The sequence below is a fragment of the Oreochromis aureus genome, linkage group 5, assembly GCF_013358895.1.
Source record: "Oreochromis aureus strain Israel breed Guangdong linkage group 5, ZZ_aureus, whole genome shotgun sequence".
NCBI lineage: Eukaryota > Metazoa > Chordata > Actinopteri > Cichliformes > Cichlidae > Oreochromis > Oreochromis aureus.
Genome location: NC_052946.1, coordinates 12,831,924 through 12,855,973, shown reverse-complemented (window position 1 = coordinate 12,855,973; position 24,050 = coordinate 12,831,924). Strand labels below are relative to the sequence as shown.

Below are 24,050 nucleotides of genomic sequence, written 5' to 3'. Positions count from 1 at the left end.
TCCAGAGGACAGTACGTTACAAAAACAGGCTGCAATGAGCTCTGCCAATATAAAGAATTTGTCTCTAAACAATGAAAAGGTTTCAGCAAAGATATATCTCACTCTACATATAGCGTACACATATAATGTTCATATTTCATTTCATTTTATTTGATTATTGATATCGAAACTTGCTTGGCACAGTTGTTGTTGGGTTAGTTCTTTGTTGCACTGCAGCATGTGACAATGAAAACCTACACTTTAGCTATTAGCAGTGTCATTTTACCTGAATCCTTGAATCTCTCTCCTCCTAATTATGTTCCTCCATTAATTTTCTTACCAAATTAATTTCACCCTTCTCATCACTTCGCCTATTCTCCACAGCTGGTGCTAGCAGCTGCAGCCTCCTGTCACTTGTGAGGCCTGGTTATTAGTTGTTGCTGGTACTACTGTTCACGGTGCAGCTGCCGCGATAGCTAACATGTCGGTTAATTTGACACATTTTGCTTGTAGTTTCTTTTTATAGTTTTCTCTCAGCTTTCCAGCTCCACCTTCTCACCACTTCTTCCACACTAAAGCTTTTCTAGGCAGTGAAGGTAGGGGAGGGGCCGGTCATGCTATGAGATGTGATTGGGCAATTCAGTGTCAGTAATTAAAGTGAATGAATGGGTGAATGGGCTGCTCTCAGTGGTTGTACGGGCGGAGTGCAGTTAATTTTTTTTACAAATCATACAAGGAATGACAAGTTCTAATAGCCATAAACTTTATAACGGTGGACGTAGCTAAAGCGATCCATTAACTTGTGAATTGTTAGTAATTTCTAGCTGTTAGTTATTAAACTTTTCCACTTTCTTCCTGTTAAAATTCAATTTTTCCTTTCCACTGTTGCAAAGTGCTTGCTCATGCAGGGTTGTCTAATTGTTGGGGTTTTCTTTGTGTTATTAAAGGGTCGTTGTTGTGATTTGGCGCTATATAAATTGAATTTTCACAGTCACCATTTTGGTTCAAAATATTAATGTGCATGTGATGAAATGGGCAGAATTAGAAACTGCTTGCTCATTGGTGACAGTCAATCTAACTGCCAACCATTGGCATGTGGATCCTAGATCTATAAATTGGATAAAATTAACTCCGCAGCCAAAATGATATACAAAACCCTGTTGTTTATTATGCTGTCTTTTCTCCAGGGCTTGGTGATAGAACGAATTGGCAGGAAGCCCCTTCTCATATTTGGTTTCTTTTCCATGGCCGTGTTCTTCAGCCTACTCACAGTTTTTCTTAATTTCCAGGTAAGCCACACTTCCTGTCCTTTATACTAGACATACAATATCTGAAGAGGCAACATAAAAATGTATTCTGAGAAAACATGGATTTTAACACAGTTGCAAATCTCAAACTTGGAAATTCTATAAATATACATATATTTATATAAAAAAAATGCACTTTTAGTATGAATCATTTTTTTGCATCATAAAATCTTGAACTGTAATTACTTACTAGCAAAACTTTTACAATGCAAAAAATGTAAATACCTCACAGTACAGCAGCTGTAATATATGACAAAATACTGATTATGTCATTTGCTCTCTCTGATTCCTTTCAGGATAGAGTGTCATGGATGCCCTACCTCAGTTACGTCTGCATACTCGCTGTGATTGCCTCCTTTTGCTCTGGACCAGGTAAAACTACTCATATATTCTGTTTCGATCAAAGTAAACACCCTGCAAGCAGATTAGCTCAATAATCTGTGTCTGTAATTCAGTGAAGTACTGTACCTGTTGTATAATCAATGTGACTTTCCCCAACTCCGGCCTGGAATGATTGGCACTGCAAAATAAGCTCCTGTCATATATTAGCATACTAAAAAAGGAGCCATGCAATATACAGTGTATGTCATCGTCCTGCAAATGTGGCAGTGTCCACGGCAGGTCTTGTGCAAGTTTGAGTTTAAGTTTCAAGGTGAAGCTATTCCTGTCATCACACATGCTCATCCTTGTACAGTAATAATATCTCCAGGGAGCATTCGCCCAGTAAAGTGTCTCAGTGTCTTCAGAACGAGACTGAAATTGCAGAGTAGGAGAAAATATCAAAAACCTGACACGCACACAACAGTGAGTGAAGCACATTTTATTGTTTTATTTTTTTCATACCAGACAAAGTTCTTTAATAAAGACGAAGAAAATAAGACATACTTATGCTGAGACACAGACATAACACACATAACAACACCATTAGAGTCACTCAATGCCTTTTTAAGGTGCATTTTTGAGGTAATCACTGAGGAAAGGAAGATTGTTTGACTGCACAGTGATGATTTATAGCCTATTGAAACAAATGAAGCTTCCCACTGCTGATGACTGGTGAATGGCTTGAGGGTGGGGGTGGGTGTGGGGATTCACCAGAGGGATGACCCCAGTAGTGATGTGAGCCTTCCAGTGGATAAATGAGCAGCCACACCTCCTCTTAAGTCACTTCACCATGGAAACCATGGCCCAGATATTTCAAAAACAAAGATTATATTTCTCAATAAGAGCAGAGGGAGATTTTCCTGTTTGATAATGACAAAAGGCAGAGCTGTAGCGTTTATTTTTGTTTATTGTTTAATTTCTCTTTTAAGCTTCTCTTTTCATTAAATTATAATTTTATTTCTTCAAATATATGAATTTTTCCTTAATCTTGGAATCTTTGAATCTTGAAAGCTTTCTTTCTTGTCTGTCTCTTAAAGCTGCTTTCTTGGTGTTGTTTGTTATATCTGAATGTTTCTTTCTTTCTTTCATTTTCCTCTTTTTCCAATTTGCAGTTTGATAAGGGCATTCAAAATGCTTTGTCAAATGTCATTTTCATTTTCTAATGCTGAAATATTTCTTTGAGTTGTACTTAGAGAACAAAAACTACACCTTTTTAAAAAATGAATCTTTTATTCAAATCTTTCTTTTTCTGATCCTGATTGTCCCGGATGAGCTATTAACTTTCCAAATTTGGTTGTGTTTTACTTCACTTCATTTTTAGTTTTCTGTATTTTAGCACTATGAACTGGTATTTGAAATATAATCAGTGCAGCTATCACAGTTGCAACAAGTTCACAGATTTGTTTCTTTAACCAAAATAATGTCTTTGCTCATAAGAAATCATCAGGTACAGATTTGATTTAGTCCTTTTTTGCATTGTTATGTAGGTGTATCTTGTGCTTTTGTAGCATCTTGTATGAAGCTCACCTGGACTGTAGTTTAGTTTAGTCATTATCGCTCTCTCACCCGGTCCTTTTTGTGATTCTGCTAAACAGAGCAATAAAAGAGATAAATAATCTCTCTGTGCTTCTTCATATGACTGTCGCAGACAGTTATCCAGCTTTCACAGTGTCAGCGTAACATTCACAACATGCAGGAATGACACACTTGGGGCGCTTGTACAGTACTTGTTAGGGTTTAGTGGTGCGATGGGATATTTTAAAGGAAGCTGAATGAGCCTCAGACAGCACAGTTCCCCAGTGTGAGATCAGGGGAGTGACTTTATTGGATTCCCTGTTTGCACTGTCCTAGAAAGTGCTGTCACAAGGACTAATAGCCAATTTGGCATAGGTTTCAGTTTCTTCACTGTGTCTCAGGGCTCACCTTTAGAAGAACAAAATTTGGCAGACATATTTGATGGCTTTTAAGTTCACTTCCATCACTCATGGAGATTTTTATAGACGACATTAGAATAGATTAAAACTGTGATCCGTGGAAGGTTAATTTACTGCTAGCAGTTGCCCTTTGCAGCAGTTTTGTTAAATGGGAGAATGCAACAGAATAGACTTAACTGGTTTTGTAGCAGTACACTCAAACAATACTGTGTCACCCTTTGTGTTATGTGAAGGCTGCGTGCACGCAGGAGTGGTAGTAGGAGGACCCAATGTGCAGACACTTGGAGGCGGAAAGTAACTCAAACTCAGATTTATTGCTAAACTCAAAAGGTAAAAAAAAAAAAAAAAAAAAACAACTTGCAAATAAACTTACTCAGACAGCACACACAGCAAGAAGAGGGTAGATCGCGACACAGAGAAACACAGGGCTTAAATACACAGAGGGAGCAATCAGGGAATGAGTAACAGGAGGGAAACACAGCTGGGGCAAATAAGGCCTAACGAAACAGGGGAAGCAAAACCAGATACATTAACATAAGACATGGACCTTCAAAATAAAACAGGAAACAACACAGACTGAACTAAAGACACAGACTCACACGCAGGCACTGCAACAGAGGGAACCGAGACGTAAACCATAAGACAGAACACAGACCAAGAAACCAAAGACTAGAAATGATAAATAATATAATAAACTCAAACCTCTGGGTCAACGACCCAGGCATCCTAACACTTTGGTTTTTACAGTCCACCATATAAATAATTATATTATTTTGTCAATTGAATATTGGTATGTTTTATCGTTTAAAATAGTGACGTATCTAAAACAATAGCTCAGCGCTGGTTTAGTAAAAATATCATGTTTTCATAGTGTGGTTGCTTATGGAACTAAAGCATATTCCCTCAATATTAGTGCTGTCAAATAGAAAAAGATAGACTGGAAGATGGAAAAAGAGCAAAGTGTTAAATTGCAGTCAAGTGAAAATGTTAATTACATTTATAAGTTATAATGTAAGTAACATTTTTAATTATAACCAGTTGTTTATTAATGCTAAACTCACATGAAATCTGGCCAAGCATGTATCCATATGGCACCACTGCAGTAAATTACTGGCATCCAATAAAATCGATGTAACAGGAGGTCATCAATTAAAGAAAGGAAAGGACGAAGCTTCGATTAGCTCGCTTCAAATTATTACCACTGCTCTGTGTGACAGCGTTCTTCATTTTACAGCATTTAAAATGTTTCTTTAGGGTAACTTATAAAAATTAATTAGCTGTAATTACTGTATATGGCAGCAAAATTAAGACATACAGAGATAATAAAATGATATGTTATGTGTCAGTATATAATACACAATTATCTTGTCCTTACCAAACTTAAAATTATTCAGTGACAAACTCACATGAACAGCAACACGAGACACGTGTTACACTGTTTCATTAAGTGTCTAATAAAAACTAAGCCACAATGCAGAGTGTGTGAAAATACAAGTACACCACATGATTGTTACTGTAGAACCACCTTTAGCAGCAATAAGCTGAAGTAATCATTTTCTGCATGAATTCATCCGTCTCTCATTGGTCAACTGTTCTTTACAGTGTTGTTTCAATTCATTCAGGTTTATCCTGTTCCATGACTCAAAAGTCTTGTTGTTTTTATGTTGTCTCGATACATAAAACCTTAGATCTGTAAGAAGGCCTACTTTCTTTTTATTGTGATTGTGTTGCTCTATGAATTTGGCATTTTGTCCTCAAACTTTATAACAATACCTGAACAATACAGGTGATAGTTAAATATTTGATTCTGGCTTCTTTTTATCAACAATAACTGTAACGTTGTGACTTCGGCTTCTGTTTATTTTCAGGAAAAAAAAGAGGACAGGACAACAACAAAATGTGCAGATTCAGCCTGAACTGAAACTAAGTAACAGATTTTACAAAGTCCTCCAACACCTGCTCATTACAGCAAACACATATGTCCTCACACCTTGTTTGGTACAAACTACTGAATGTGCTGTTTTTGACATGTACGGCACGTATTACTTCTAATAGGGACAGACAGCTGTCGAAGCTTCAGGAAGAAAAAAAAATTATGCAAATTTTCCACACGTAGACAGATGTTCAGATGATTGACAGGTGAAACTGCTGTCTGTTGAGCAAACCCATTCTTGTGGTGTACACTGGAGCTGTTGTGGAGCATCCTTGATACAGATATGTCTAGTCAAGATTTACTGGGTCTTTTCATAGCTGCAGGCTGTATATTGAATCACTGTATAGGTTCATGAAGCTAATGATTTGTGTAGCTGTCCCTATGGTGACAGCTGCACAAACTATACAGCGATTATACATTGAAGTGCTAGGGTACTGAAATAGAAGCATTTGAGTACTGCAGTATAGCTCCACACCACTCCTTTTTTTAATTTCTTCTAGCAGGCTGACACTCTCACCTCAACTGGAAATTGTTGATTCTCTTTTTGTCGCTCGTGTTGAGTGTTGACCCCGTGTCAGAACCCACTGCTGAGCTGTTTCTAAACCCATTTAACTGTGCCTCCTATTTTTGTAAATGAATAATACTGCATAGTCTATAACAAACTTCCCGTTACGCCGCATCACATCACTCCTTCCATTCCTACACTCTGCATGGAGAACAAGCTGAGAGCTGTCATTTTGAAGCAGAAGCAAGTCAATAAATAGTATCTTCCTAAAATATATCTTTATTTTATAGAGTCCTGGGATTGCAATTCCTTTTATCTTGCCAAAAAGTAAATAGCTTTAATGCTGTTGTCAGTGTTTCCTGTGGGACAGCAGAGATAAATGCAACCCCAAAGTGTAGTGAAGTGTTTGTTAGTTTGGAATATTCTCTTTTCCCCCACGGCACTGGTGTTTCTTTCAGCGGTTGTGACATATTCTTCATTATTTTTCATATATGTGGGTACTTATGTTATACGTCATGAATCTAAAGGGATATGATTTCAGTGGTAGTGCCGAATTGTAAATCCAAATAATAAATAACCTGTGAATCTTGGGTTGGATCCAACTCATTAATGATCAGTTCTTAGTGGGTCTATGCCAGGGGTAGGCAACTCCAGGCCTCGAGGGCTGGTGTCCTGCAGGTTTTAGATGTGTCCTTGAACCAACACAGCTGATTTAAATGGCTAAATGACCTCCTCAGCATGTCCTGAAGTTTTCCAGAGGCTGGTAATGAACTAATCATGTGATTCAGGTGTGTTGACTCAGGGTGATATCTAAAACCTGTGGGACACAGGCCCTCGAGGCCTGGAGTTGCCCACTCCTGGTCTAGGCCAATACTTTATTTTCACAATACCTTCTAAAATTAATTATTACTTTTAAGTAATTACTTTTAAATGAGCTCTACTGGATTTGTAGTATTAAACAGTATAACAGATATCTCATTCCAACCCAATGTCACGACAAAGCCTGAAATAGACACGCCGTCCACTGTGTCCATTTCAGGCTTTGTCTGTCCAAAATGTGAAATGGACACGCATGCAGAAGTTGTAGGAACAGCAGAGGGTAATATTTTATTTTGAGCCAACATGAAAATAATCACGGGAAAGCATTTAAACAGACATAACATTTACATGTATGTACATATAAACATATATACATATAAAGCTTAATTGATTCTGACAACTTTTTGTTGTTTTGTTGTGGGTTGCTCAATCGAGGGAGGAATATCCTCAGCTGGCATCCTGCTGAAAATTCACTGCAGCGATGCCTGCTTCATGGGCCTGCAGCTCTTTGTGATAGCACTGACTCAGTTGCATGTGAAGTGTTGCTCCACAGCATGAATGACTTGGCTTTAATTTAAATCTAAACTGTAGAGTTGTCGTATCTCATATGATTTTTTTTGCATTTTTTTTCTTTAAGGAGATAATTTGCACAGCTGTAGCAAAAATCAATCAGTTAGTGGAGCCTCTGTGCATTTTGATTCGTCAGTGCAGTACCTTGAAGGCAACATCCAAAGTTTGGATGCATTGGCCAAAATAGCTGTCTTCCTGCTTACTGTGAAATAAATCTGCCGCCTGTTTGGAGTCAGCCCTAACGTCTGACAGAAATTATTGAAAGTTTAGTACCAAATTATTTTAATGCGACAGAAACTCATCCATTTTCTTAACTGCTTATCCAAATCAAGATTGCAGGGTAGGGCTGGAGGCAGTTCCAGCTGTCATTAGATGAGATGTGGGGTGCATATTGGACAGGTCCCCAATCTATCGCAAGGCTGAAACAGACAGATGTACTCACATTCATACCTACAGTACAACCAATTTAGGCTCACCTATTAATGTAATAACCATGTCTGTGGAGTATCTGAAGAGAATCCATACAGGCACAGGGTGAACGTGGAATTTGAATCTGTCGGGTTCAAACCGAGCCCCCCTGCAAACCCAGCCTGCAGACAGAGGTTTCTCCTGCTCTGTAAACAGTTTCAAATCTAATTTGGAAGAAGTTCTTGAAATCAATATTTTCAGCACGTGCTCATTTCACAGCTGAACAATTAAATCAGTTTATGCTGGTGAGTCACTCCTCATGTAAAGCGGGGATTATTCTGCCGCCGAGGATAAAAATAAGTATTTCACAGTCAAGCTGTCACCGTTTGCACCTAAATGTGTGCATTGTTATTTTGGTCGGTTTGTTGTGTAACTTTGCAGCTTTTCTTTCATATTGCACTATTGACATACCACTGAGAGACGAGCATGTAAAAAAAAAAAACCCATATTGTCAAACTAAGCACTTTGTGTATGGTACAAACTCATCTCTCATCCTCTTTATTTCTCCCTGTCTCAGTTCCCTGATGACTTCCCTTTAGTGAACAGCCTGGAGATGAAGTTTGTGATCTAACAAATAAAAGTTCTTCTAATCCTCAACAATAGAGCACAAGGGCAAGGGATCAATGTAGGCTGAACTCACAGAAAGTGTTGCCACTATAAACTTGTCACTTTGAGGAAATGGCAGAATTGATCTCTAGAGAAGAAGACGCTAACAAAGCGCTTTAAAAAAACGGACTGTGTGGTGGGCAGAGTCAGTTAAACAGAATTAAAAATAAGCTTGTGGCTATTCTTTGAGCTTAGTTATCTTCAGAAGAAGAACTCATTTATTTTACCCTTGATTAGGGATGGTGCTGCTTTTTTTTTTAGCCTTTTCACAGGGAAGCATTGTAATTGAACACTGGAATAACTAAAATGTTCAGTAAGGAGAAAGTTTTAAAAAGCTCCTCCCAGTCATGGCTGTGAGCTGCTGCAAACAAGCATTTTACAACTTTGACAAGTTTTTCTTTCTAGCAATGTGTTACTTTGCTTGTTGGTTACATGTAACTGTGATCTTGTCCTGCTCCTGACCAGTGATCATCCTCTTACTATTTTAATGTATTTTAATGACGCTAATCGGAAGTAATAGTGATATAATCATTTTACCTCTCATCCATAAAAGTTTGATGACCTATAGCTGTCCCCCTGCCAGGCCAGACAGGTTTGTGAATACAATAGCTTGAGAAGAAGGCAGTAACAATCTTGCAAATGAATACTATAGATGCATCTACTAAAAATCTTGGAAGAGTGAGAATCCCAGTGACCTCGACCTCAAAGTCAGAGGTCAACTTTTCTGAAAATCATCTAGGATTTTCTAATTTAAACCAAATGTACACCTACTAGAAGGCTGAGTGGTAGCACTGGCCCATGAGAGTTTGAGAACATTCATTATAGGTAGGTGGCTGAAGAAAACTTATGTTTTTAATTAGATTGTAGCATATTGTGCTCACTTTGCACAAACATAATCCAGTGGAGAGTCCTTGAATGCTTTTGTTCCCCAAATCAGCTGATCACGTTGATGGCACACAGTGATTTCTTTCAGCATTAACATATTAATATTGATTAATTATATCATGTTGCTCCTTTGATATTTTATCTGTTGGTCAGAATGGAAGTATTCATTCACTGCAGGAGCAAGTAAACAAACCCACGTGTTGTAGGAGAGTTTTCTTTGTGGGATAAAATGCAAATGACATTCTTTTGTGCACTACAGTGCAAATCTGCCTGGAGGCGATTATGGAAAAGCAATGAAGCAGTCGCTATAGATACACATTGTTCAGTGATAAAAGGAAAATAATTGTTGTTCCCTGTCATATTACACTAGACCACTTATTGTCCAAGTGTAAATTATGTATTTACATAAAAATGGCTCTGTGCACATTTTTCACTGGCAGACAACTTAAGTGAAATATTTGTGCAAAATTACTGAACACATATAAGGGTTGTACGACCAAGAGTGACACCTTATTCTATTAGTGAAGTGAAGTGAAATATATACTGCTTTCAGCTGCTTTAATGTGAACAGGAGCTAAGAATCAGAGTTCCTCTTAGCCAAAAACCAAACCTAGGACATACCTGCACCTTTCAAAGCCAGCACAACTGCCCCCGCTGGCTCTGCCAGATTCGATACACCAATCTGAACCACGGTGATCTCTTTTGTTTTCTTTTTCAAAAACAAAGAGTATCTAATTTGACAGAAGCAGCGACCCAGTGCAGGATGTGATGCCACAGCCACAGCCCAGCAGCACTCATCTTCAGAGCAGGGCTTGTGTGAGTACGGCTAGTAATAGAGTAGTACTGCTACTTTGAGAGTGAAGGACACTCAATTTGGCTACAACATTAAGGATTCTCTATGTGTAGTTCCCTTTGCAATCATGGTGGTGTGTGGGTGGTGAAGTACTGTTATTATTTATATCACTGGAGCTTTGGTGGAGTGTAAATTAAATCACAGTCGTAAAGATTTTCAATTGCATTGGAATTCAGCTAAAAGCTATTTGAATAAATAAAAGGCAGTTGTGGTCTGAGCCTGACTTGTATTATTATTTTAGTACAATTTAATAATTTTCTGGGGGTTGCAAAACAAAAGTAGGATAACTCCATCATACGCGACACTTTTAGGTCAAAGCAGTTCTATATTCTATATTCACAGTTTCTTTTTGGAAAGCTATGGATTTTTGCAGTCAATCGTCCATTTGGCCTGAGCGGCGTCTTCACTCACTTATACTAGAAAGTCGATATAAGCGAGGGAAAGACAAATAGATGGTTGCAAAGTGCTACAGACAGGCCACGACAGAGGAGACTGAAATCCACTGAACAAGATGAATCACCTTTCACCTGAGAATCTGGACATAAACATGTTGGGCCACCAGGCTTGCTGTTGTGAGAGGTGGCAAGTAATGAGAGACACCAGGGATAAGATGGGAACGCTTCCTGACAAGAGTGGCATGCGCTTTCTCTTTAGGAGCCACGAGCAAAAACACACAGAAACCCAAGTGATAAGAGCAGCGTCTCTGTGGAGTGAACCCACACCAAGGGGAAACTTAATGATGCGTGGCAGGCGGAGAAAAAAATGATTAGAAGAGCAAAAGAAATGAAGGAAGAAGTAAAGGCTTATGGATTTATGAGTCTGTGAGGCAAATGGTCTCTGCATGTGAAATTATATGCGTGTGGGTGCATCTGTCATTTTTGTGTTTATCATCTCTTGTCATTTATTGTTTCTTCTCAGTACACAGAGGCAGAGTTTCTACTTCTTTTTTTTATATCCCAGTCTTGCTGTACAGTATGTCGTTTGAATAATTTGTCATTTAGCCTCATGAATGAACACTTAAATCAACCCTCTACTTGAAAGCACATTATCACAGTTGCATTTAGCATAAAAATATAAATCATGATCATAAGTTGCTGTAGTTTGCAGCCCTCTGTAGTTGGGGCCTCTGGAGGCACAGAGCCCTGATTGTTGTAATTTCTTTCTTAGCTTCAGAAATATTTCTTTGCATCCCAAGGCTGATGTCTCCTGTGAGGATCGTTTGCAGTGTGTAATATTCCACCCATGGATACAGTCCCCGGTTTCTGAAAAGCAGGAAACAATGTTTTGTTCACACAGATGTGGTATTGATCTTCTGCCAGGAGCTCGTCCTCTGCTGTCTTTTGGGTCCTGAATGTGTAGAAGGGAACACTTGAAATGCCTTCGCTTCTGGATTCATAACTGTCTCTGCATTACCAGCTGGAAGAGGTTTTCCTATTGTTGGAAACATGAATGGTGTCATGGATCAGTGGAGAAATCCTTTGAGATGGCACATGAATTCCTTTGTCAATGCAAGCTCTGTGTGTACTCAGCATTGTGTGTCCTGCAAACAGTCTCCTTCTGACATCCCCCAGAAACTCTGGTCTTATAATAATTGCAATCCTGACTTTTCCCCTTCACTCCAAAGTTAACAGTGGTATAATGGATGTTTTTAAGCCTCTTGTTTCTGCCCAAAGATTAAGCATCACCTCACCAGTTAGCATGTTTCTAGTCAGGGCCACCAGTTTGTGCCATGACTCTGCTTGCTCCTGGGCAAAAATGGCCTCGCCTCTCTCCTCTGGACTCATCTACAATTTATTCAAGCTGAGAGAGCAATTGACCTGGAAATTCCTCAGCTGTTTTTTTTTTTTTTTTTTCCTGCTGTGGGCAGAATATGAGCTTAACTCCCCACAGTTCACTCTCACAGACATCTTTCTCTTTTAGTGTCAGAAAAGCCTTAGAGTAAACACAGCAAACTGGGTAATACAACAGCTGTGGAGTTAGTCAAATGCTGATGCTCGGCTAGTTTTTTTTTCTTTTCGCCAGAATACACTGAGTTAAAAATATCTTTTGATCTTCATTGAATAGCTGAAGCAGCCTCCACATTTTGAAGAGTTATTTTAGTGACATTTTACTTGCTACTCTTTTGTGTTAGATAAAAGAAAGATGTCACAGATGCCCAGAGCACACATACTGACTCCAAACCACGCTCTTAATGGTGTCATGGAATATGCCTGAATGGAAATTACTTTAAGAGACTAATCCAAAGTAATTATCTCATATTTATAATGACTTTTTATTGTGCATAATGGAGTACAATCATCAGTTTTAAAACTGCCCAAAATTAATGAGCCAAGATGGATAGTGAATGTAATATTATGATTAAAAGATGCTTTCTGGATGACACACAAAATACATGCCAGTCACTCTGTGCTGTGTGTTAGCAAGCACAGCAGCGTTTTGAGTAAAAAGCTGTTGCCTGCATCCCAACATGATGAATATGATAATGCTATGCTACTGATGATTAGCACATATAATGTGCAATATATTTACCACCTTAAACTCTTTAATCCCATTAATCTGAGGGCTTCTTAATGTGTAGGTCTTTTTTAAGTCAAAGATTATTTTCTATCTAGCTACAGAGCATTAAGTAATGTTTACTACCTCCTGTGTTTACCTACAGTTTCATGTCAAAATGGCTGTTGGGAAAAAGCCCACCCTGAAACTACAACAAATGCAACAAATTTGGTCTCAATTCATCAACCAGAGGGTGAAAGAATATGAGGTGATTGTAATGACCAGTCTGTAGGCCCATGTAACTCGAACTTTTGCAGTCATGTTCCCAGTAACTGCTGTCAACCTCCAGCAGCCAGTTACATCTAGCATCCAGTGGTTGCCTGATGATTGTGGATGTTTCTAAGCCCGGTTGACCGGGGGCTTATTGTCCAAAACAGTGGACACATTAGTGTTGCATTGTTTGTGGTCACATTCCTGCAAATAGCTTGACAAAACTGCAGTGATGTGTTGAGGTCCATGACAGCCTTACTTTATAAGTCTCATCTGATTATTTGAAGCTGAGTCGGTAATAGATATGTGCGTTTCTGTGGAGCGCAAAGAAAAGCAGAAACATCCGAGTAATTTTGTGAGTTTTGACAGTTTTTTCTCAGTCATGTAACATTTTAGACGACTTCTACATTTCTTGTCATATCAGCGAGAAAAATAATCTTTCCCTGTAGTTGCTTTTTTTTTTTAAATGTTATCCCTGCAGATGGTCTCCATAAATGCTCTGCTATAACCTTTAATAAACTCCCAAGCATTAAAATGTTTTAGCCAAGATTTTATAAAGTCACAATTAGCAAATGAATACCAGACTTCACTTTACTTTAGTCCTCAGAACAACTCAGAACTGCTCAGCAGTACATCAATTTAAGTAGTGTTGCTGCACTTTCCAACCTCCCCAGTGATGTGTTTAAATATTAAGTGGAAATGTTAAAAACTGGTACTTCAACAGTCTAACTCTAAACGCATCTACTGGCATTAATGATGATTTTCAGAGCACGAGTATCTTTTACTTCTAAATCCATTAAATACTTGGAGGTTTCTGAATATACTGAAAGTTTGACACCCTTGCTGCGTGCCTTGCTGTGCCCTTGCTGGGCACCATTCTGCTACTGTGACAGTATTATCCCATTATGTAATTAGTGTGTGAGCTGTTGTTAGATAATATTAGAAACATAGATACAACAAACTGAGAGCAATCGAGTAAGCCACATGAGTTATGACAAGGTCAAACAGGATTTTCCTTAGCTCAGAATGTGCCATTAGGGGTGACTACGCACATAACCAAGATTATTCCAGGAAGAGCAGTGTCTCTGAGACCTGTTTAAAACCAACTGTGACCATTTCATAAACAATAATGTTGATTATGCTTTGGTAAATGAAACAAAACTATATGTATGAAAAATGAAAAACTCCAGCATTGGTATAAAACACTGATTGATAAATATTTAAGTTCATTTAAAACAAAAAGATCTGTCGCAACTAATTGTGGGTGAGAGAAAAAACCCCACTGGCCTCTGGTGAGGCCTTCTTGTATTTGTTTTATTCTGCAGCTCTGTCTGCCCGAGGCACAACAGATCAAGGGTCTGGCACTAGTAGTGCGTAACCAGTCCACTGACATCGCAGCAGGTCAAGCTGAAACAGAAGGACAGTGCAACAGTTCCTGTCACAAATCCAACCCATTTTTTTGGTCTGATCTGCTCTGTGATGTTATATCATTCAGGCCTGATTTAATTCATGTTTTTTTTTAAATTAAACCTTTTGTTTTCTGTCTCAAATGATCTATTAATTATTATTATTTATGCATACATTGCCCACCAGCTGCGAGTCCCTCATACAGTGTGAACGTGTTGTAATCCAAACAATTTTATGTTTTATTGCAGAAAACATTTGCCAGTATGACTTTGATAAATGCAATTCCCTCTAGCAGGAGTCCCCCCCCCCATACATGTTTTTTTTTCAATCTTATCATGTATATACGCTGTTGGATATTAATCTTTAATATAAATAGGCCATACAGTAAAAATGTATCCTCACAGGTCATAAAGACGGATGGTTTCCAGAGAAAAGGGCTTTGACATTTAGGTAAAACTAGCACATAGATGGTAGCATGCCGTCTCCTCCACAAACTTATGCTGCTGGCCGTATAACATGAATAGCCCAATTAAATGGCTGTCCTTGGCAAATCCTCAACCACTTAATTAACTGAAGTTAAACTGTAAGGCATTTCCAACATATACACAAATAATGGAAAAATATTATTGGGAAAATATAGATTTTTAAGCTTAAATTGCTCTAAATATCACTTTGCTTTTCATCCATTTTTTTAATAGTTGTATACACACCGAACCCTAGCCTCTTATACAACTTATACATATGTACACATTCTCTCTGCATTGTGTGTCTGCACATTTGTTCTGTCCTGTGTGGTGCTGTCCTGTTACTGTGATTAGTTTTGTGTTACATTTATATCAGAGTTGCAATTCTAGGGATGAATCAGGGACAGGCAAAGAAAGGTTTTGAAAGAAAATGCCTAATATGTCTGAAATTTGTCAGTAAATGTGATTCGTGTTTGCAAACTTTAAAGCTAAGGCTTCGAATGTGAAATGTGAATTAGTTATGTGAATTAGTGAATTCATATTCATGCACAGCTGCTCACTGTCTTCTTTCTGCTACTGTAACATTAGGCTCTGATACACAAAGCCAAAGCTGGGAGTTTTTCATTGCTGCAGAAAACAAGGTGAGACAGAAAGACAGAACTGTGACTGGTATGCATCTCAGACTGTCATACCCCTAATTAATCGGCATTAAAACTGCTTGGTGTCAAGTTTAGACTTTGGGAAGAGGAAAAGATCATTTCTCAATCAGAGTAAGGCTTTATAAATAACTGGTTTTCTGTGTTAGCATTATAAATATAAAAAAAAAAATCACAGTAAGTGAATTTTTCAAATAACGCCCCAGATGTGAAGCTGATTATCTTATCTACTACCTGCTGCTGCTGTTTGTTTTGGTTTGTTCAAGAATCGGAGGCTGTAATGTGCTCACACAGAGCCGGTCCTTTATCCCTGTGGTAGGTAGGTAGGTAGGTCAGCTCTGTTCTTGCATGAATACATGCAATCCCTTTTAATCAGCTGGTCACATTTGTTAAAAAGCGTCTTTTTCCATCAATGGGATAGTTTATTACTACAAGCAATTAAATGTAAGAGGATGCTAAGGGCTAATGGAAGCCATTCCTCCCTTTATTCACCACACGCCAAAAATGCTCATGTGGCTTGTAGCTCATTAACTGTCATCTCAGAAGCAATTATGTGACAACAAAAAACCTGCTGTGAGGATTAAATGCAAAAGCCACTGGTCTGAAAGATTTTTATCTTAGCCGATGTTTTTGTTGGATATTTCAACCACATTTACAATGCACAAGGCAATAGCAGTGATATCTAACAATGAAGATATAAACTCATCCATGTGTGCATGTCTTGGTTTAGAATCAGTGTGGGAGAAACTGTGAGATGTGTGAGATTATAGGGAGCCACGTTCGTGAAGCTGCCTGCGAACACCAATCGACAGCATGCTTTGGTTTACACAGAACACCATCTATACCCTCACATCAGTATTCTGTAGGCTGTAGCTTATTCCAAATTAGGCATAACTTATAATAATAGTGTCTACATTGTGAAAATAAACAATGACCCTGCGTGTGATTCTCTTCCATCACATGTCCATGCACAGCAATGTTGAAAGGCATTTTGTTTTCAGTCATACACATTCAAGCAAAACAAAGCATGCGCCCTTGATCATACTTTTTTTTTTCAATCTACTGCACATGCTAAACGCCCACCGCAACAAATTATTGGTACTCTTGGCTTCTCTGCCACCATTATCTACCCAAGACTCAGCGCTCCAAGAGATGGTTGCCTTGTACTGTACTAGCCTTTTCTTGCATAATTGTTTCTGTGGTTTGTATAAGAATGCCCGAAGGGTTTCCCTTTTAGCCATTTTCAGCTGTGGCACTGTGTTTACATCCATAATTGAGGGGCGAAGAGAATTTTGCAAATCCATCTTCATGTGTGTTGTGTGCTTAAGACGCACTTTACCCTGACGCACTTTCTTGATGGGAGCTCCACAGAGAAGTTCTCAGGACCGATCATAAGAACTTCAGTTTTACCAGAATTGAGATGGGAGGAAATTTGAGGACATCCACTTTTTACAGACAATAAAGCATCGCCTGATGTAGGGGAGGCTGTTGAGGTTGTTAAGCTTGACAAAAAAAGTACAGCTGTGTATCATCAGCATATACATGGTAAGAAATGGCTTGGAAGCTCAACCAGGGTAACATGAGTAAAGAAAACAGAAATGGTCCAATGACTGCGCCTTGACTGACTCCACATAAGATAGGTGCGGATAAGGACTGAAGTATCTGTCAGATAATTGTGATGAAAACCATTTGAGAGCTGTGGCAGTGATGCCAACCTAATTCTGTAATCTATTAGTAAGAATGACATGATCAGTGGTGTCAAAGACAGCAGATGAGTCTAGTAGGACCAAAGTGGAATAGTCACCTTTATCTTTAGTGTTATATTTTTAGTAATTTTAGGTAATGGTCATGTTTCAGTGGTGCTGTTTGATCAGTAACCAGATTGGAATTAATCAAAGATGTTTCCCTCAGCCAGCTGAAGGAAGTGATGAGTGACAACTTTCTCAAAGATGTTTGAAATAAATGGCTGTTTGGAAATGGGTCTGTAATTCTTTAAAGCAGTGGAGTCTGAGGAGGGGTTTTTTTAAGAAGAGGGAAGAAACTGGTTGTTTTAAAGTAATCTGGATCACAGCCAGATGAAAGGGATTTGTTTATGATAGAGAGGTGCCAAGGATACATGACAGGTAAAACCTCTTTAACCCTTTAAAGCCGAATGTATCATATTTTTTAAATGACTTTTTGTGAGTTTTTGAGACTTCCACATCATTGGTGTGTCGTGGAACTCATAAATAAAACTCGGACAACAGAAATTTTTCACAAACCTTAGAAGATATAGCAAAGATAGAAAACTGAGTATGATGAATGAGTCAGTTAATAGGGTTGAATCTTGGATTGTGCTTATTGTTGTTACTCAGACTAGGAAAACAAGACATATTTTTTATGAGTTGGTTGTGTAAGAATAATGACTTTCATTAGGCGATAGTTAACAGATATGTCAAGCGTAAAAGCCAGATCCAGTGTGTGCCTACCATTATGTGTGGGGCTGGTAACACATTGCCCTAAATGAATAATTTAGCAATGTTAAGAAATTCTGTTGCAGTATAGTTAGAGGGATTATTAATATCTAACTTAAAGTCACCTGGCACATTTTTTTGTCAATTGTAACAACAAGAGAGCAGATTAGAGAAATTTTTAAAAAATAATAAAATTAATACAGCTGAAAAGAATTTCGAAAAGTAATTATTATAAATTCATCTGATTTAATCCAGCACAGTGAACACATGTAGTTTGATGGTCAGCTAAAGCAAGGAAAGTGCCTGCTTATTTAAATTCTGCAAGTCAAACTCCAGTGGATACAAATAATACTTCATTTCAGTGCGAGAAATTACTGATGGATATCTGATAAAAAGGGGAATATGTGCTGTGGAAACTAAATGCAAGGATAGTCAAAAGAATTTGCAAAGAAAAGCGTCTGGACTTCTTTAAGTTGCTTGAAGACGTTTCACCTCTCATCCGAGAAGCTTCTTCAGTTCTAAGGTCAAATGGCCGAGAGTCCCAGATTTAAACCCAGTGGGAGTATCCCCCCAAAGAGGGACAAAGGACCCCCTGGTGATCCTCTAATCACATGAGCCACGGTGTGAAAGCGGGTGTGGGACCTAATCAGCCAGGGTTTCGGGTGAGCTCATTGTGAAACCTGGCCGCACCTTGTCATGTGAATTCCTGAGGTCAGATAGCCCAGGATGTGAGTGGGCGTTAAGGCGTCTGGGGAGGGAACTCAAAACTGGATTATAGATGGCAGACAGTTGGTGTCGTAAACCACCGCCTCTGTTCAAAGATGGTCGCTCACAGTGGACATAGATGGCCTCTTTCACTCCTCTTTCAAACCATCTGTCCTCTCTGTCCAAAATGTGAACATTGGCATCCTTGAAAGAGTGACCTTTATCCTTAAGATGCAGATGGACTGCTGAGTCTTGTCCTGTGGAGGTGGCTCTTCTATGTTGTGCCATGCGCTTGTGAAGTGGCTGTTTGGTCTCTCCAATGTAGAGGTCTGGGCATTCCTCGCTGCACTGTACAGCATACACCACGTTGTTGGTGCAAGGATGGTACAGTATCCTTGCATTTAGTTGGACTGACACATTTCTGGTTAAAAGTAGGAAGGCTCGCAGAAAAGGCAAAGATAACATGGCTTACTTTAAAGGTGGGAGCTCATATTTCAACTTTAAGAGTTAACAAGAAACAAGTCTCATTATTAAGCAATAAACACAGAATTCCATTCTGACCAAAGCTCTTTGTTTATTGTAACTAATGGTGCATCTGTCCCTTTTTCTCTGTCAGGTGGCATCCCCTTTATCCTGACCGGGGAACTGTTTGAACAGTCTTATCGACCTGCTGCCTTCATGATCGCTGGCACAGTAAACTGGCTATCTAACTTTACTGTGGGCCTCCTTTTTCCATTTATTCAAGTGAGTGGCATTATTTATGTATACTCTCAGGCTACCACAATATCTGTTTTTTATCACACGGTTATCATGACAAAAGTAATACACAGTATACTTATAAAACGTATCTTTTCTGCCAAATGGGGTTAGAAAAAACTGACAAATGAGGAAAGCTAGCTTCTGTAAAGTGTGAACGTCTCACTCACATCCACAATCGTCTGTCAGTCAAGTTTGTTAACTGCTTATCCAATTCTCAGCTGTTACTGGACCGCGTACACCCTCGACAGGTCGCCTCATTTATATTCACCTCTGTGGAGCAATCGTATCCACACACTGGGGCACTGGCCACTGGATGTAAAAGAGACACCATGACACCAGTCATTGGTTAGTTTAGATCTGTATCAAAGCTGTGGGCTGAGTATTTTAACCACCATCTCATAGGCTAATGACTTGTTAGTCACAAGATAGGCCTACCCTAAAGCATTTTATCATTCTCTTTAGCATTAATGTGGACCAATTTGTTTATACATAGTTTACCAGTGGCTTAATTTTTTAATATCAAAGCTATGTCCATCTTTTAAATATGTGGATATGTGTATCATTCCCGTGATATTATCATTATTAAATATCAATGTTGTGACACTCCATAATGTTCACACTGTATTTTAGTTATGGTATGATTTTGCAGCTTACTCACTCAGGTTTACAACATCAGGAGCATATATTGAATTTACAATAAAAAATATATTACAAAAGAAGCCAAAGCTGTAGTGTTATTAACCAATCAACACATGATTTTTAACCTAATGAAGAAAATGTCCTTGAAATTCATGCTTGTAAGCCTGAATGTATTTAAAAATGATGATAGGAAGATGAACTCGCTTCCCCTGGCGCTCCGCCACATACCACTTAACTTTTATAAGGTAGTTTTCTTCAAGGCACACAGATTGAGCACAGAAGACTTTAAACTTAATCCTGACCTTTATGTAAAGCGCAGATACGAAAACTGTGATCCTGCTTCATTTACTACAAGCCTCGCCTGGCACAGCCGTGAGGAAAAGCAGTTAAGCCATGCAGGGCATACTCTACAGGAATTATGAATCGGGGTTTTATTTCCCTGGTTAGTGTGATAATATTGTGAGCTTTAACTCCGTAACAGCAAAATATTGGCAGTAAAAGTTACTGTTAAGGGGCACTTAACCCACTTTACAGATTAGATATAATTTTCATGAGAATCACTACCTTTGAAAACTGTTTTATAATAACCCGTCTAGCTTGTAAGCTATTTTCCAAAATTAAGAACTTAGTGATATCAGTGATATCAAAGAGGTTTTAGTTTAGAATTGAATTTTTAAACGAAAATCATGCAAACTAAAGGCGGTAGTACTGAAAATATTTGTACAGATCTGATACTAAGTAAATACAGGGCCAATATTGCCAATACCAATACCGATAATTTTAAGGCAGCGTATGTAGGGAAGAGTAGTGTGTCATGATTTATGAGATGAATCATTATCAATTTGTTTATTCTGAACACATTTTATTAAGCACTAAATCACTGTGATTTTTAATTTCTGGAATAATTACCAGCAAAACACACCTTTTATAGCCTTTCGTGTATTTTGAAACTGGGTCTTTTCGAACTGGGTCCACTTCTGTTGTTTTAAATGTGCTACAGACTATAAATAAATCAAAAATTAACATAATTCATTAGGGTACAAAGTGAACTTGGAGGGTAGAAACAAGTTATCGATCCTGTCATGCTAGTATCAATCCGATACCAATACCGGCTGTTGGTATCAATACTATCGATACTTGGATTGATCTATAGTTTAAAAGAAAAGGGCATTTTCATTTCTGGAGTTGGGGATCTTTAATTAAAGATTCAGTTACATTTTGGAATATGTTGGTATGTTTTTAACATGTTGTATTTGGAGCTTAACAGCAGTAAAGATTAAAATACAGGATATAGTTTACAGCCTTCATGAGCTGTGCAGTAATGCTAAAATTTAATCTCACGTGTTTCAGAGATGTTGTGATATCTGGTGTTTTTCATCCCCTTAGTCAAAATGTCTTTGAATGTCCAGCAGCACTGTGCCTAAACGCATCCTGCATTGATATTTATCCTGCTGTACCGCTGATGTGCCGGTTTCACTGTTTGGACATTTCTTAACAAGGTGTAACAGGTGAAGTGTGAGACGTGACAGCAATGCTGAATGCATAGACACAGAAACAGATTTACATTCAACGCTGCATAAGAGCTCGAGTAATTTGGTGCCAACAGAAAAGGATTTTTATTTGAACAAGGTGGCGGTTCAGGTGTATTTTCTCCCAACCAGCACACAAGCCGATACTCATTACTTTAGCCTTTTAAAAAGAGCTGCTAAGGATAGACAGAGCACCCAAAAGTACTGTGCAGAGGTTAATATAGAGAGCAGGCTGAGAGTTTTGCTTTAAATGCACATAATTTCTCAAAAAACTGCAAAAAAAAGATCCTTGAATGTTGTTTGTTAGAAATGAAATTCGGGGTGACATAATAAAAATATACAGCAGTTGAGGACAGAAGAGCCTATCGGTGTGTAAAACTGGAATGTTTTCCCGAAAGCCACCAGGTCCTCTTTCATGTCCTGAAACCCAACCGGTTGCTCCAGGCAACTGTTCATCACTGCCTCCTCTCATCGTAACTCTTTTTGTTACATACCTGTGTTTTTGTTTGTTTGTTTTTCTATTTTCTTTTTCATTGTTTTACTGCAGCATGTTTTACTGCAAGTGTTTGGAGAAAAAAAGTTGGTCTTTTTGTGCCACATTTTAGGTTGCATTAAAAATTAATCATTTGAGTTACCACAACAGCCACACCTTTTCACTCAGACGCACAGAAACATTGCATTGATACACACAAATCAGATTATGCCAGATAAATTAAACTGCATGTTTTCAGTGATGGATGACATTTCTACCACCCAAGTAGATGCGTGAGCTTTTTATTTGTATGTTTTGCTTTTTTAAGATCAAGGCTGATGTGGTCGGATCATTTAATGTTAATGGTGTTTACAGCTATGACAGACATAGACACTGGGCTGCAAAGTGTGGACATCTGACTTCCTCTGGAGTCTTAACTGTTGTGCTTGTGCAACGCTGGTGGTTTTTCTTTCAGCAGCTCTCATACTCTGAGCCATTTTATGTGTATGTGTGTGTCTCTTACACCCATTTGGTTGCTTTTGTCTTTAGCTATCAGCCAGCTCACTATACATCAGATCCTATGGGACTAAAATTGACCTTTAGGTATTGTAAATGTGTTGGGCCTTTGGATTTGTCCTCATTTCCTGACAACCAACTGCCTTATCTGAAGTAATTTCTAGTTTATCCTTTGCAGCCTTATAGTCTTATCACTTAGTGGATTTCAGCTCATTGAAATTAGTTCTTTAAGTTTTTATAAAGATAAGACCAGCCTGTATTACTTTAAAGTAAACCTGACTATCCTGATAGACAATCCAGAGAGATTAGATACTTCAGGAAATCCGCTCCCAGTGTGAGAAGTCAAATTTCCTGAATTGACATCCCTTTTAACAAGGCCTGTGATGTAGCATAGGCCTGGGTTGGATAGGATCTTTGGCCCATGGGGATAGTTACTCTTTTGCAGCTACATTCATAACAGTTATCTCCTGTAAAGCAGCGAGTGAGTCACTGACAAGAAATAAGGCTAGACTTGGTAATATGGGGCCATGATCACAAAGAGGAAAGCAAGCACGCTGGACAGAGAAATCAATTTACATTCCTCATGAGAAGAAAATGGAGATCAGCGAAGCACCATCAGATCTATTAATATCCAAAGATTAAATGAACTTATCATTATGAACACTAAAAGAGCCTTAGATTGCAAGCACAACCCAGACAGCCCTGGGACAAGCTGGTGGACTCAGATGGTTAGCAGTTTTCTGGTTCTGGACTGATGTCATGAGTAAAAAATGTCTTCAACAACTGCACATTCTTGCAGTGTGCGCTTTCTCAAAGACAAGATCAGCACTGGGGATTCAGAGAATCACTGAAGCAGTGCAGTAGAAAGCACAGGGATGTTTTTGATCATTCTCCAAGAAGAATAACGCACCAGAACAAAAGAAAAAGTGATATGAAATAATTTGGCTGTTATTACACCTATTTCAAATATGTTACACTTCAAACAGCAGACATCAAGGATGGGCACTTTGAATGGTTTCCATCATGGTGGGGGAAGACTGGCAGCATTTTGATGCATCTGCTGTTCAAGGCCTAGAGGGCTAACTGTTCTAAATGAGGGTGTTAAATTCCTCCATGCGACTGGACTACATGTATAACCTCCTGTGCAACTTGGGTGGCTGCACTTTTCCCCAACACGAGCTGGACCAGTTCCAACACAATTATAAACTGTACTGCCACTCTGGGTGTAGTAGGGGGAAATCAGGCTGATAACACAGAGAATTCACTGCAGGTGTTCCAGCGCCAGTTTTCTGCCACACAGAATGGCACTGAGCTTTTGTGTGTAAGATAACAGAATGCCCTGCACATGTAGTATCTCTGCCAAGCCCCCCCCCAAAAAAAAAGCCCGAGGATTTTAGAGGCCTTTTGCTGGATAGGAGGTTTATGGCTCCTGGAGTTCAAGACATAT

The 24,050-nt window shown here is 38.7% G+C and overlaps 1 protein-coding gene across 6 annotated transcripts in view; it reads left to right on the top strand.

The window, feature by feature from the left end:
• The window catches only part of slc2a9l2 (solute carrier family 2 member 9, like 2), an 88,049-nt gene that overhangs the window by 53,759 nt on the left and 10,240 nt on the right, over nucleotides 1–24,050 (top strand). For 5 of the 6 annotated variants that reach the window (XM_039612289.1, XM_031747806.2, XM_031747807.2 and 2 more), the window contains exons 10-12: nucleotides 1,167–1,268; nucleotides 1,583–1,658; nucleotides 19,305–19,432. In XM_039612289.1, coding sequence (XP_039468223.1) covers nucleotides 1,167–1,268; nucleotides 1,583–1,658; nucleotides 19,305–19,432 — 306 coding nt within the window. The remainder of the gene's footprint in view (nucleotides 1–1,166; nucleotides 1,269–1,582; nucleotides 1,659–19,304; nucleotides 19,433–24,050) is intronic. The other variant, XM_031747808.2, reaches the window with a different exon arrangement.